The sequence below is a fragment of the Alligator sinensis genome, unplaced genomic scaffold (assembly GCF_000455745.1).
Source record: "Alligator sinensis unplaced genomic scaffold, ASM45574v1 scaffold46_1, whole genome shotgun sequence".
Taxonomy (NCBI): domain Eukaryota; kingdom Metazoa; phylum Chordata; order Crocodylia; family Alligatoridae; genus Alligator; species Alligator sinensis.
The window spans coordinates 3793336-3806798 of NW_005841907.1; the positions used below are offsets into that span (position 1 = coordinate 3793336).

Sequence of the window (13463 nt, forward strand, 5' to 3'; positions counted from 1 at the left end):
GTGTTCCCCACGGATTTTAACCCAGAGGGTCTCCAGCCGTCCGCCCTGGTCGCCAATATCGGCTTGCAGGGACGTGTAGCTTTCCTTAACATAGAGAGCTACCCCCCCGCCCCTTTTCTCTACACGATCCCTCCTGTACAGGGTATAGCCATCTATACCCGTGGTCCAGTCATGGGTGGAGTCTCACCAGGTCTCTGTTATCCCTATGACATCGTAATTGTTTGCACTGAGCATGAGGATGAGCTCCTCCTGCTTATTCCCCAAGCTCCTGGCATTAGTGTACAGGCAGGCAAGTGCCCCCTGGGGGGCTCCTTCCTTGCCCACAGATTTTACTAGGGCTGGGGCAGGGGTGGGCTCCCTGAAGCGCAGTGATCTGCTGGCTTTGCAAGAATTGCTCAGCGGGCCAGCAGTGGCGGTAGTCCCCCCGTCCCCCAACAGGCTTAGTTTAAAGCCCGGTGGAGCAGGTCAGCCAGTCTGGCTGAGAAGAGCCTCCTCCCTAGGGGAGAGAGGTGGAGGCCATCTCTTCCCAGCAGCTCGCTGCCTCTCTCGCCAAAGAGCGGGCTGTGGTCATGAAAGCCAAAGCCTTCCTGACGACACCAGCGCTGCAGTCTTTGGTTGACCACATAGATCCTCCTGTCCCTTCTCAGCCCATAGCCTGAGACTGGGAGGATTGACGAGAACACCACCTGTGCCCCCAGATTCAGGGACGTCATTGACTAAATGCCTGAGTTTGCTGAAGTCAGCCTTCCTAAAGTCTAGCACTTCCACCCTACTAGTTACCTTACCCACTCTATGCCTTATGATGAATTCTATTATTTGGTGGTCACTGTCCCCCAGGTGACCACTGATCTTTAGGTCCCCTACCATGTCATCCCCTGATCACTTAAACCAGTTTCTGTGTAATGTCTGTCCCTAGCAAATATAAGTCTGCAGTATGATGCAGCCAAACAAAAGGCCAATGCAGTTTTGGGCTGTATCAATAGACGCATTAGGTACAAGACACAGGAGGTGATACTGCCTCTCTATTCAGTACTGGTTAGGCTTCATTTAAAGTAGTGTTTGCAGTTCTGGGCTACACATTTTCAAAAAAGACATGGAGAGGTTAGAGAAAGTCCAGAAAGAAGTATACTACTGGCTGATGGGAAGGTGTTTAAGGGGAATATGATAGGAGTCTTCAAATACTAGAAGGGCTGCCATAAAGAAGAGGGAAAGCACTTTTTCTCTCTTGCAGGGAGGAAGACAAGGGCCATTGCTTGAAGTTACAGCAAAGTAAGTTTAGATTTTATATCCAGAAAAAAAAAAAAAGTATTCATTTTTAGAACAGTGAGGCAGTGGAATAGGCTGCTTAGGGAACTTGTGAATTCTCCATGACTGGAGGTGTTCAAGAAGAGGTTGGACAGCCACTTGTCAGAGATGATCTAGGTGTAGCTATGCCTATGTTCTGCCATGGGTATTTCCTGTGCTTCTGTGCTTTCCTGGTTGTCCCTGCCATTCCCCCTGCTTTCTACTCCATGGATCAGGGTGTTTTTAAGTATTCCTCAGAGGCATTGGGTATTGGCTACAGTCAAGGCTGGGGACTTTGACTGGGGTGTGCCAATGCTCCTGTTGGGACCAAAGCCAAAGGTTCCTGGCTAGGTCTTACCCCTCCACTTAGGATTAGATCAATCACTATATCTGGGGTCAAGAAGGACTTTTACTCCATGGAAAGAATGGTATGGACGGTGGGGGGTTTTGCTTTCTTCTGTAGCAGGGGCATGGCCCTCTACCCAGATCTCTTGAGCATATATTGACAACATTTTATAGAAGCAGAACATTGGCTGTCAGGGTTCCCCTACTTTAACCTATGGCAGGTTAGGATATATGGCCTGTGTTGTGTCACAGTTGATGGTAGTCTTATGTAGAGTTTAGATTATGGTTTGCATGGTATGGTTTGGATATGGATGATCCTGCCTTAGGTAGGCGATTGGATTAGATGACCTCTGGAGGACCCTCCCAGTTCTACTTCTCTATGATTCTATGATATTTAAATGGTTTTCATAGTACCAGTGTAACAAGCTGGTACTACCTTTTTTAAGTTAATGCATTTTTAATACAATACTGGTTCCCCAAAGGCTTTCTGTTTTCAGAGAATGGAATAGTTAACTCAAGATATCTTATCTGCACCAAAAAAAAAAAAGCTAGATAGAATTAAAAAAGGGGGAAAAAATCTATAATCACTATTGTTATAAACTATGAGGGTATGAATTGTGAGCACAAATTCAGTGTTATTGAATAACAAACATGAGATATTCTAAAGGTCCATGTTCTTTGCAATTGCTAAAAACATTCAAGAGTCACAGCTCTATGGTTTTCAGGGTTTAATGCACAAAAGTACTCAGGTACCCTTTCTCCTTTATTTACCAAAATGGTTTTCTAGTCATGAACTGGTTTCTCACTTACCCAGAGATTCCAAATAATTTTTTTTTTGCACTGTACTCCCAGGGCAACCCAATATAACCTACAATAGGAAAATCACTTTGAGGTAGGAAGATGCTCCAGCAATACACAGCCAGTGTATTGAGACTTTGTGCTGCTTCTGCTCCCTGCTGTCACTGTAGATGAGGAAAATGTTACATGGCCTGGGGTTTCCCAGGCCTTTGTGAATCTCACCTATTATACTGGCTCCTTGAAGGAAGAAGCAGCTTATGCAATTTAGAACAAACCTCAGGTCATGTTAAATTATGCTGGGAGATGGGCTAAGTATACGGATAGTATAGAACAGAGTCTATCTACAGCTCCATACAGAACTGCCACATGGGGCTCTCAGTCACAAATGAAGATCTAATCCATCCACAACCTAAGATACAACTGCATTGCTTAATCGTTTTTGGAGAATGGAGAGAAGCAGTTTAAAATACACACAGATGGAAATGGAGTGAGAAAATAGCTGAGAAATTATTTTGGATTGAGAAACTGTTTTCAGTTAGAATTGCCAGGGTTATACCTTTCTTTTCATTGTCAGGCTCTTCTAGGAAAAATCAAGTACCTGACATATCTTCCCCTACTAGTCCTCTGTGCTTTTTTCATTAGAAAATCCTGCTATAGAAAAGAAATAAAAGTACCCTGTATCATAGTTTCTAGACAATGTTGCTCCTTATGCGGATTTAGTGTTTATACATCTCATATTGGGAGAAAAAATATTATTTCTTCTAGTTTCAAACCAGTGATTCTATCTTTTCATTAGCTAATTTTCCACAGTCAGTCCACTAGATGTCTCCCTTCCTCTACCACAAGTCAAATCTCTTGGCATAAAGTGATAATAAGGGTAAAAACATAGAACAAGAGCAATTCACTTTCAGTGGTAAAATCCCCTCCATCACTTCTTACCTAGTTACAATTAGAAATTAGCATCTAACATTTATATTTGCATAGTATGTGCTGTCTTGACACCATATAAAATAGTAATCACCAATACTTTATTCACTTTCTTGGCTTTCACAATAGCAGTTAAACACAGGAGTCAATCAGTACATCTTTCCAATAACCTACATCTCTAATGGACCCTAGAGAAAGCAGCCTGTTACCATGGAGAAGAAAAAGAGAAATGTTGATTGTGAAACTATTGTTTTTGAAACCTCATTAAAGAAAATCAGGAGCTCCAAAAGGTTGGGACTTCTCATAGATAAATCATGCCATAAATAAAGGGATCCCTTTCTTCTTGGAACAAATTTAGTCTAATTAACTCTGCTCCACTATTAGTCAAAATCCTGCATAGTGGGGGTAGGGCGGGGGGTGGAGAAATACTCAAAAACAAATTTTCTAACAATTGATTACTAACACAATTAGATTCAGGATCTCTACAAATGTTACATCCAACATTTTGAAAGAGAACCTTCAGTCTTTTCTCATGTAAGATTCTATCACTATTATGACAAGGAGAGTTGCTCAACCCATTTAAGCCAAATTTAACAGAGTGAGGGTTTGTGATAAGAGAAATCCTTGCTTGTGGAGTTTGCTCTTTCGTCTTGGTGGTACCTCTGAGTTCAGGAAATAGATCCCACAAAGGGACTGAGGCTTGGTTTAGGCACATCAGTGCCACATGAGGTACTTGAGTAAGAAACCTAGAGCCTCTGAATTTGTCACCCAACCCCCTGGAGATATAGTAAGCTCATGGATGCATATGATTTTTACAGTAAAATTTCCTATGCCTAAAGGTTTGCACCAAAGGCACAATGTTCCAAGGCTGGAAACAAATGTCACCTTTGTATTGCTATAAGATGTTTTATGGCAATGCAAAGGCCAACCAAACAGACATCCATGCCCTTTGTTGGACCTCAAATGCTCAAAGTTTATGGCTGTGACACTGGTGATATAAAACTATGCTGCTTTTTTGTGGTGGATGTCTGCTTCATGGTAGGAGAACACAGGCAACCCAGAGCAGCAGGTGCTTCTGGGGCTTCAGGAGCTTGATCCTGAGTACCCTACAAATTCCTATTCATGGGTCATGCAGCCCCCAAAGTGTCTGCCCAGGTTCTTTCATTTTCAGGGTCATGCTTCAGAAATGCCCTGGGCACATATCATGCTGCTGTGACATGATGTGAGGAACACTTCTGCAAATGGGGAAACCCCAGGTTCTCCACTTGCAAACACGCACCCTAGGAATCCCCCAGCAGGGGATTTGCCAGGTAGGGATCTGCACGCAAAGATATGGGTCTATTTGCAGTTGTCCTACAGGATTGGGCCACTGAAGCCTAGAGAGCAGCAGGGGCAATGGGCAATGTCTGTGTCACCCAATGAACTGGATCAGCTGTGCTGGGACACATCTCAGCACAGCTAATCTGCTTCATTTGGTGACATCTGTTTATAGCCTAAAGAAGCTGGATACAGGAATCAGTATAGTTATGTTAGCAGGTGCACCACATTGAATAATTAGTAGGATCAGGCACAACTAGCCCAGGCAGAACTAATGCAGCTATACTTCTTCTGGTACTCAAGTTAATTCCGTCTGAGCTCATACACCATAGAGACATGCCTATGGCTAATTTGCTTGTGCATGTGATCTGCAGGGATACTAGTTTCTCTGATTAAAAAAAAAAAAAAAATCCCCAATTTTCATTTAAAAAAAAAAGAAGTAACCCCAAATCCACATTTTTCCATGATGAAAATGAAACACCACTATATCTATATCCATCATTTTAAACACTGAAAAATGTGGATTTGGGGTTACTTCTTTAACACCAAAAATTGGGGATTTTTTTAATCAGAGAAAACCAGGATCCCTGGTGATCTGCACATTAGTTGTTCCTCCACTGTCTCATAATAGAAAATGGGAGGAGAAAGAACGAGCCTTCTTTTATAGCTGAAAGGTTTGGGGCCCCACCCTAGATGTAGGAGACCTGGGCTGAATTCCCTTCTCTTGTTGAGATATAAATCCACACCTGTCTCAAGGTTGACTTAACTACCAGGTTATAGAGTATCTCAGGGCAGGGCACTGTTCTCTCCTAGGGAAGATATTCTACTTTACACGGATTAATTCACTGGTCAAGGAAGAGAACACAGATTGATAGTCTAGTGCTTATCCCACAACATAGAAGATATTGTTAAATTTCCTCTCAGGCAGAGGCATGAATTAAAGATAGATATCAACAAATAGGAGGAACAACTAATGCAACAAATACAAAAATAGGTGTATCCCCAAAGCAATATGTCTGTTTATTAGGATGGACAGGGCAAAATCTCTCTCTTCCCAACTATCACCTTGCCCTCAGCTTTTTTTACTGGCTACCTACAGCAGCTCCCTGCTCAGCTGAGTTTTATAAATTCCATCTTGGGACACCTAAATCTTCCCATGCATTGTATAGCGAACCTGAATATTGAACTCAACGCCACGGATTCCCATGGGAGATGAGGGATTGAAAAGTTAGGTGTTGCAACATTGAGTCAAAGTTTGTTTGGTGAGTCTAGCTGCAAAATCTTGACCTTCAGAAAAGTTGATAAGCATCATTATTTATTTGAGACTGGCTTGGGAAATGCACGTGCTGGACAAACTAAAAGTGGATATGTATTTTCAAAGCTGTGTTGTGGGATGGATTGTAAGGAACACTTTAAAACTCAAACTTCCTCAATGTCTAACCTATGGTTTGGGCTTCCTTATCTTAAATTGAGAAAAAATGCAATTGAAAACAAAACTGTTATTTTTCCTTACATATTCCATACAATCATTGTCTGTCTTCATGAAATGGGAGTTCCTGAATTCTTTAGCTTTTCTGCCAGATGCTATATAAAAAAACTTGGTATCAGAATCCCCCAAATTCCTAAAATGTACCAAATATTATGCCAAAGATTTTACAAATCAACCTATCAGTTAAAAGACAATGTTTTCGATGTAGCATATAGGATTCCCATGTCCTGTTCTATACCGTGCCATAGAATCATGATTTGATGAAGTCAAACAATTTAAGATCAAATGTTCATATGAAGATTGTAATTTAGGGACCCTCAATATTTGGTGGACAACTTTAGACAATTGGTCCAGATGCCACAAAGGTGTTTTGATGTCTAACTACTATTTAGGCACCTAATTCCCACTTTATTAAAATGAGCTGAACATCTACAAATACTTTGATATTCATGGGTGCTAAGCATCTGCATCCCTTTGTGACCTTAACTGAAAGTTTGGGTGATAATAATAAATACTAAGGAAATGAGCTACCCCAAAAAGACAATTTTGCAAATTAGTGATATTATATTTCTGTGTTTTTACATTCATCTATAAAACTGTTGTTCCATTATGCTGGTATAGGATAAATTTAGTTCAAACTTACAAAGTCTCCCAATCCTTCCTTACAGCATCTTGCTATATGAATAAAAGTTTAGGTATATCTTCCCTGCATCCAACTGGTAGACCTTCATTGTAATACAGATTTTTCCAAAACTGGGATGAAGCCATTAATACTATTTGCTTATGGCTTATAATACTAGTTTTCCAGAGACAGAACAACAGATATTAACTATGCTTAGTTTGAAGGATTCAGAGCTTGGAGCTCTTAGATTTTCTTATGCCAGCCAGCTCTCTGTCTGGAAGAATATGCTTCACTGTATAAGGAAAATAGAAAATATAAGAATCCAGAGCCATAGGGTCTGTATGAAAGTTGGTACATAACCAAGCTGGGCAGTATGCGCTGCAATCAGAAAATGGAGGGAACTGATTTTTAAGATTTGACATCTAGGCATCCATATCTCATGGCCATCATTCTTAGCTGTTTCAACCCACTGATTTTTTGATACATCTCAGAATTTATGAAATGTCCCTGTCAAGCTACTAAAATGAAAATGGTAAACACATTGTTTCAATGATGAAAGTGGTAAGCTACATAAAACAATGGTAACTCTCGTAATATAATATTGTTAAAAGCATACATAAAGTAACTGAAGACAAAGAGAGACAGATTGGTCAGAGGGGAAGAGTCCATTGGGAAAGAGCTACTCCATGGCACCAAAGCCTGTAGAAGCTCTTCTATTCCAAACCCACCAGGCTCTGAAGTTCAGGCAGGACTATAGCAAGTGAAGGCATGGATGTGTGCTTTGGGGCATGGTCCTGCTTATCTTCCATGGAAGTTACTGCTGGAATGAAGTACATTCATTCCCATACACACCATTCATGAATTGTGCATTTGCAAGGGGAGGTCATCAAGACCATATCATGGGTGAATGATGCTCATTGTGAGTAGAAAGGGCCTGAGTCTCTCATGGAGGATCCTGAAACCACAGGGATGAGAGTAGAGTTCCATCTAAATCCAAACTTCCTTAAGGTAGTATGCTCACGTTCTTCCAAATCCCTCTAACAGCAAAGCTTTTTGAGTTCTTTGTTGTGTTTTGGGTCCTTTGAGTCCTTTGATCCCAACAGGGAGGTATGAAATAACCCATGGATTTTATCTTAACAATGTTCCTGTAAAAGTTGGTACTAGGGCATGAATAAATTACACAGGTAGGGCAGCCATATTTTTAAGTGTGCAGTAGACACATTGTTTAAGGGCATATGGAAAACAGGTGTTGCAAAAACCAGCTTCACAGCTCTAATCACAATTTTCTCTGAAATAACTTAGTATTATATAACTCAGAATTACCTTTTCACAATCAAATTACTAAGTATAACACAAGGTCAGAAGCATTTTTTCTATGAGAACTGTGCTTTTGTAATGTTAATTACTATGGTCACAGATAAGCTAGTGAAAACGAAGCATTGAAAGTATTGATTTAACTATTAAAACCTTTGAACAATTATTTGATGAAGAATGCCTTCAGGCTCTCTTAGTTAAAACTATTTGAAAAAAAAAGCTGAACTCTTCTTCAAGGTTAAGTTTAGAATGAGAACTAGTGAGACGTGCTAATCTGCACTGTACCTGTACAGATGAAACTTGATAGTCCTCCATAGATGACATCATCATTGTCTGGTAATATAAATGGACACCTTGTCTGAACCTCCAAACAGTATTGCTTGCAAGGAATTCTGTTGCTGCAGTGAAACTGTGTGACTTCAAAATACTGGGAACAGAGCCAGGCTTTGTAGACAGTCTAGAAAAAGAGAAGAATCAAAAGTATACATGGATGACAATAGCATCGTCATTATTAGAAGTACATACTGTACAATACACCTATGTTAATGCTGCTGCTTCACACAAGTGTTAAGAGAATATCACCTGCGTAAAATAAACTCTTATATCTTTACCCTCCCACTTTGGATAAGAAGACCCCAACCAAGTCATCTAAAATTACTGTGTTTGAAAATATAAACTGTCACTGCAACATGGTTGAATTAATATTATTCCTTCATCTTAAATTTTCTAGAGTTGTATTGTTCTATGATACAGCTCTTAGACATGTATGAAATATTGTACTTTAACAGATAAGTGATATGCACACTTAGAACTGATCTGGAAGAAGCACAGGAGATTAAAAAAAAAACACAGTAAGGAATTTCCAACTGAAATGTATTTAGTGTAATCAGACTTGTTTACTCTTTGTATTGTTACCATGCGGAGCAAAGCTTTCAGGTCACAGTAGATGGTGCTGCTCTCTCTCAAATGAAACCCCTGTCCAGCCTATAGCACTAGAGAGCACATTAGGGTGTTTGGACAACAATAGCCATAAAGTAGGAGCTAAATCTATAAACAGTCAGAAAGAATATTCACTTCTGCAACCAGATTTAGCATGCTAAAGACTCTAGCAGCTGAGGCGGAGCACCCTAGAGAAACAGATATGATAAAAAAAAAATAAAAGAAGCAAATATGTTTGAGGAAATAAACAAATGAATTGTGCCTGATTTTATTCTGTCTTTCTTAACAGAAGATGACATTCATAATTTTAATTTCACTCCATTTGCCATTGAAATGCTTCACATGAGTGACCATTCAGAAAATGCAGTTGAATTTGTTGAACATTAAGCAGTCACAGTGGGGAAACACCTACGTAACTGATTTCAATAGCAATTTCCTGTTTTTCTAATACATCTTCCCCCACTAACCTATTTTGAAGTATATTGTTTAAGGTTTTTATTATCTAGGTTTCTTGATCATGAGAATTTACATTCATGTATTCATTCCAAAATATTTGAAAACACCATTCCAAAATATTTTTCTTAGGATCCTATGAAAAGTTTAGAACTGCATTTCTTCTTTTATAGATTGAAAAATAATATAGTTAGCTGATTATTTTCCCTCTTATACATACATTAAAAAAAAACAGAAAACGATTATTAAAAATTTAAAGCACAGAAAATTCAACAACTGATACTTGAAAAGGACAATTTACTGAAGGTGTTGGTTTAATTTCAGAATGTTTCATTTTATCAGCTGTAGTTTTTATTAGTGTCAGGGAAAGTTTAGGTTATGCAATTAATTTCAGGGCAGCAGTTCTAGCACCATAAAGCCATTATTTTAGCTTATTTGCAATGGCAGCAGGTACGGGCCAGGTTGCTAAGTGACAAACTGAAAACATTATCACTAATCTATCCTTTATGATTGCCTCTTTGTCACAGCTTTTACCTATTGTATAGTGAAGAAAAATATATTCCCTTATCAATTCAATTTTAATTTCTTGCATACAGTTAGTATTCATGATAAATGATTAAAAAGGCAGCCAACCAAGTGATGTTTGTTTAATCTTAGATAAACTTTTAAATTACAACTGTAATACAAACTTTTAAATTACAAATGTAATATCAAATTATTAAAAATTGCTGAATGTGTTGTATTGTACTCTCATGCTTTCAGTGGTTTGATTGATCTAAACCCATATATTGACCCTCCAGGGTATGATAAAATTATGTATTATAGTTCTGCTTGTAATTTCTGGTGAAGCGTAGTCTGTTGGTTGGAAAAGGAAGCTTGGCTCTCATAAAGGGCATATTTTGACAAATCATTTACTTCCCTATGTCTCATTCTTGCTCATCTGTAACATGCACCATACCCTCAGTGTCTGACACATTTACACATTAAAAATATGAGCAATCCCAGGATAAAAGCTGCTATGTGAATCTTCTATAAATATCTATATAGGTTTTTGGACAGTGAAGTATGCAGTATAGACTACTGGGCAGTAAATAACACACAATGCTGGATCTATGTTTAAGTAGGATTAGAGGTGAACAGTATTCAGAAGCTGGAGCAGCTACATTTAATCTGCACAAGGTGATTATATGTAATTTATGACCAACTTTAGTATCTGTTGTCAGGTCACATATGTCATTCCACAGTTCATATCCCTTCATCATTTTTTAGGCTTTCTCCATACAATTAAGTTGTTGTACCTTGCTTTTAAAATTTGTTTCTATCCCTTTCTAATTTCATTTCTTATAACTTTTATCCAAACCCTCCCATTTCATCTCCTCTCTGGTGTTTGTTACATTTTCTCTCCTACCTGCTGTAAATTTGGGTTGAGAACATTGCCTTTTATCTGGGGCTCTTGGCTCTGGTACTTTTGCCCTTCTTAGTCAACCAAAGTCCAGATTCGTTGATCTTCAGTTTTTGCTGCAGGTTCATCTATTCTGCCTGATTCCTCTGACGGCTGGTTTGAAGGGATATAGTCCTAAGGATAGGAATGAGTACTATGCGCTGTCAGTCGGTGATTTCCTATTTTTGGTATGGATCGACTTAAAATTATATTACTTTTGCTTCTATACAGTCTAAACTATTGAGAATTTCACTAGGTCCTTGATATATGTAAACAAAAAATCAAATATTATTATACCTGATTATTATTCCTATCTCAAGGAATACCAGTTGCCATGGAATTAATAGGGGAAACCATTCAAATAGCCATACTTACCAAAACAGACTGTGGTCAAAGATCACCCCCAGCATAGAGGCCCATACACTAGCATGTTGAAAACATACCAGTTTCTATAGCCAATGGTATATCAGAGCATAAAAATGGCTAATACCACATTTGGCAAAATCCCAGAGCAGGGCTTGCGTTCACACCTATGGAGCTTTATAGTGAGCTGCTGGAACTACTGTGCCCTACTAGAGAAAAAGCCTTATCCAAAGTACTATTTATAGTTTCATAGTTTCATAGCAGGTAGGGTTGAAAGGGACCTGAGCAGATCATCAAGTCTGACGCCCTGCCATGGGCAGGAAGGAATGCTGGGGTCAAACAACACCGGCTAGGGGGTTGTCTAGCCTCTTTTTGAAGACCCCCCAGGGTAGAAGCGAGCACCACTTCTCTTGGAAGTTGGTTCCAGATCCTAGCCGCCCTGACTGTGAAGTAGTGCCTCCTGATGTCTAGACTGAATCTACTCTCAGTCAACTTATGGCCGTTATTCTGCGTTACTTTTGGTACTGCTCAGGGGAACAGGGACTCCCCCATAGCCTGCTGGTCCCCCTTGGCCAGTTTGTAGACGGCCACCAGATCCCCTCTAAGCCTTCTCTTGTGGAGGCTGAACAGGTTCAGGTCCCTTAGACTACGCTCGGAGGGCCTGCCTTGCTGCCCCTGATCATGCGAGTGGCCCTCCTCTGGACCCTCTCCATGTTGTCCACATCCCTCCTGAAGTGCGGTGCCTAGAACTGGATGCAGTACTCCAACTGTGGCCTGACCAGTGTTGCATAGAGGGGGAGGATCACCTCCTTGGGCCTGCTCGTGATGCATCTATGGATGCATGACAAGGTGCAGTTAGCCTTCCTGACCACGTCCCCACATTGGCAGCCCATGATCATTTTGGAATCAATAATGACACCAAGATTCCTTTCTGCCTCTGTGCTGATGAGAAGGGAGCTCCCCAGCCTGTAGGTATGCTGCTGGCTCTTCCTCCCCAGGTGCAGTACCTTGCACTTGTCAGGATTGAGTCCCATCCTGTTCTCATCCACTCACCCCTGTAACCTGTCTAGATCTAGTTGCAGCTTGTCCCTCTCCTCCAGCGTGCCCACTTCTCCCCACATTTTAGTGTCATCTGCTAATTTGAACAAGGTGCTTTTCATCCCCTTGTCCAAGTCACCGATGAAGATGTTGAACAGTGCGGGTCCGAGGACTGAGCCCTGGGAGACCCCACTGCCCACATCCTTCCAGGTCGAAAAAGGCCCATCCACCACCACTCTCTGGGTCTGGCCCTCCAGCCAATTTGCGACCCATCTGACTGTGTAGGCATCGATGCCACAGTCGCCTAATTTTTTAATAAGAATGGGGTGAGCTAGTTTTTGAGGAACTAGCTTTAAATGCCTTTGTCAAGCTCTTGCAAGATATTATAGCTCTTCACAGATTGTAACACCTAAATCCAAGAGCTTTCCCTTAGAGTTACAATACCAAACCTCCAAATCTTCAATGGAGTAATCTACTATTTGATTTACAATCTCATAGCACTTGTTTTTAAGGCCATCTTTCATCAAAACTCATCATAAGCTACTTCCACAAGAGACTATATTCTGTAAATGGGATGCAAACAGAAGTCAACTGAGGAAGTAGCCACTGTAGATCATATTCTTTCAGTTATATTGAAACGAACTTAAATGAAAGAAACAATTGAACGATTGATGCCAGTTCCACTGAGTAAACATATTTGCTAGATGTTTCTGTTACTTAACTAGTAATTTCAGTGTTTATTTAAACCAGCATTTAAGCAGTCATGTTGAGGTTTAAAAGATCAGACTTCATTAAAATGAGTGAGAGTGTTCCTAATACTTTTAAGACAATTATTTCAGTTGGTCTGTTTACAATGTCAGCAATAATACCTCAGGTGATCTTATCAAGATTATTAATGCAAACAGAAAATCTAGCAATTAGGGATAGGTGAACCTGAAACAGATCTTCAAATAGATATAATTAATTTGAGCAATGTATTAGTAATGGGCCTAATCCAGAGAGATGATAAGCATTTTCAAGTTCCAATGAACTCAATGTATAATTCAGGTGTTCAGTAGCTCTCAGAATTTGGGATATAGTTCAATTTCTGTTAAAGATAACAGGAAACTTTCTATTGATTTCAGTGGGTGTTT

The 13463-nt window shown here is 40.0% G+C and overlaps 1 protein-coding gene across 1 annotated transcript in view; it reads right to left on the reverse strand.

The window, feature by feature from the left end:
* LOC102378353 (transmembrane protein FAM155A) overlaps positions 1-12854 on the reverse strand; it is a 36835-nt gene extending 23981 nt beyond the window's left edge. The window contains exons 1-3 of the mRNA XM_014517403.1: positions 12775-12854; positions 9448-9502; positions 8382-8553 (exon numbers count right to left, since the gene is read on the reverse strand). Coding sequence (XP_014372889.1) covers positions 8382-8553; positions 9448-9502; positions 12775-12854 — 307 coding nt within the window. The remainder of the gene's footprint in view (positions 1-8381; positions 8554-9447; positions 9503-12774) is intronic.
* Between the last annotated feature and the right edge of the window lie 609 nt (positions 12855-13463).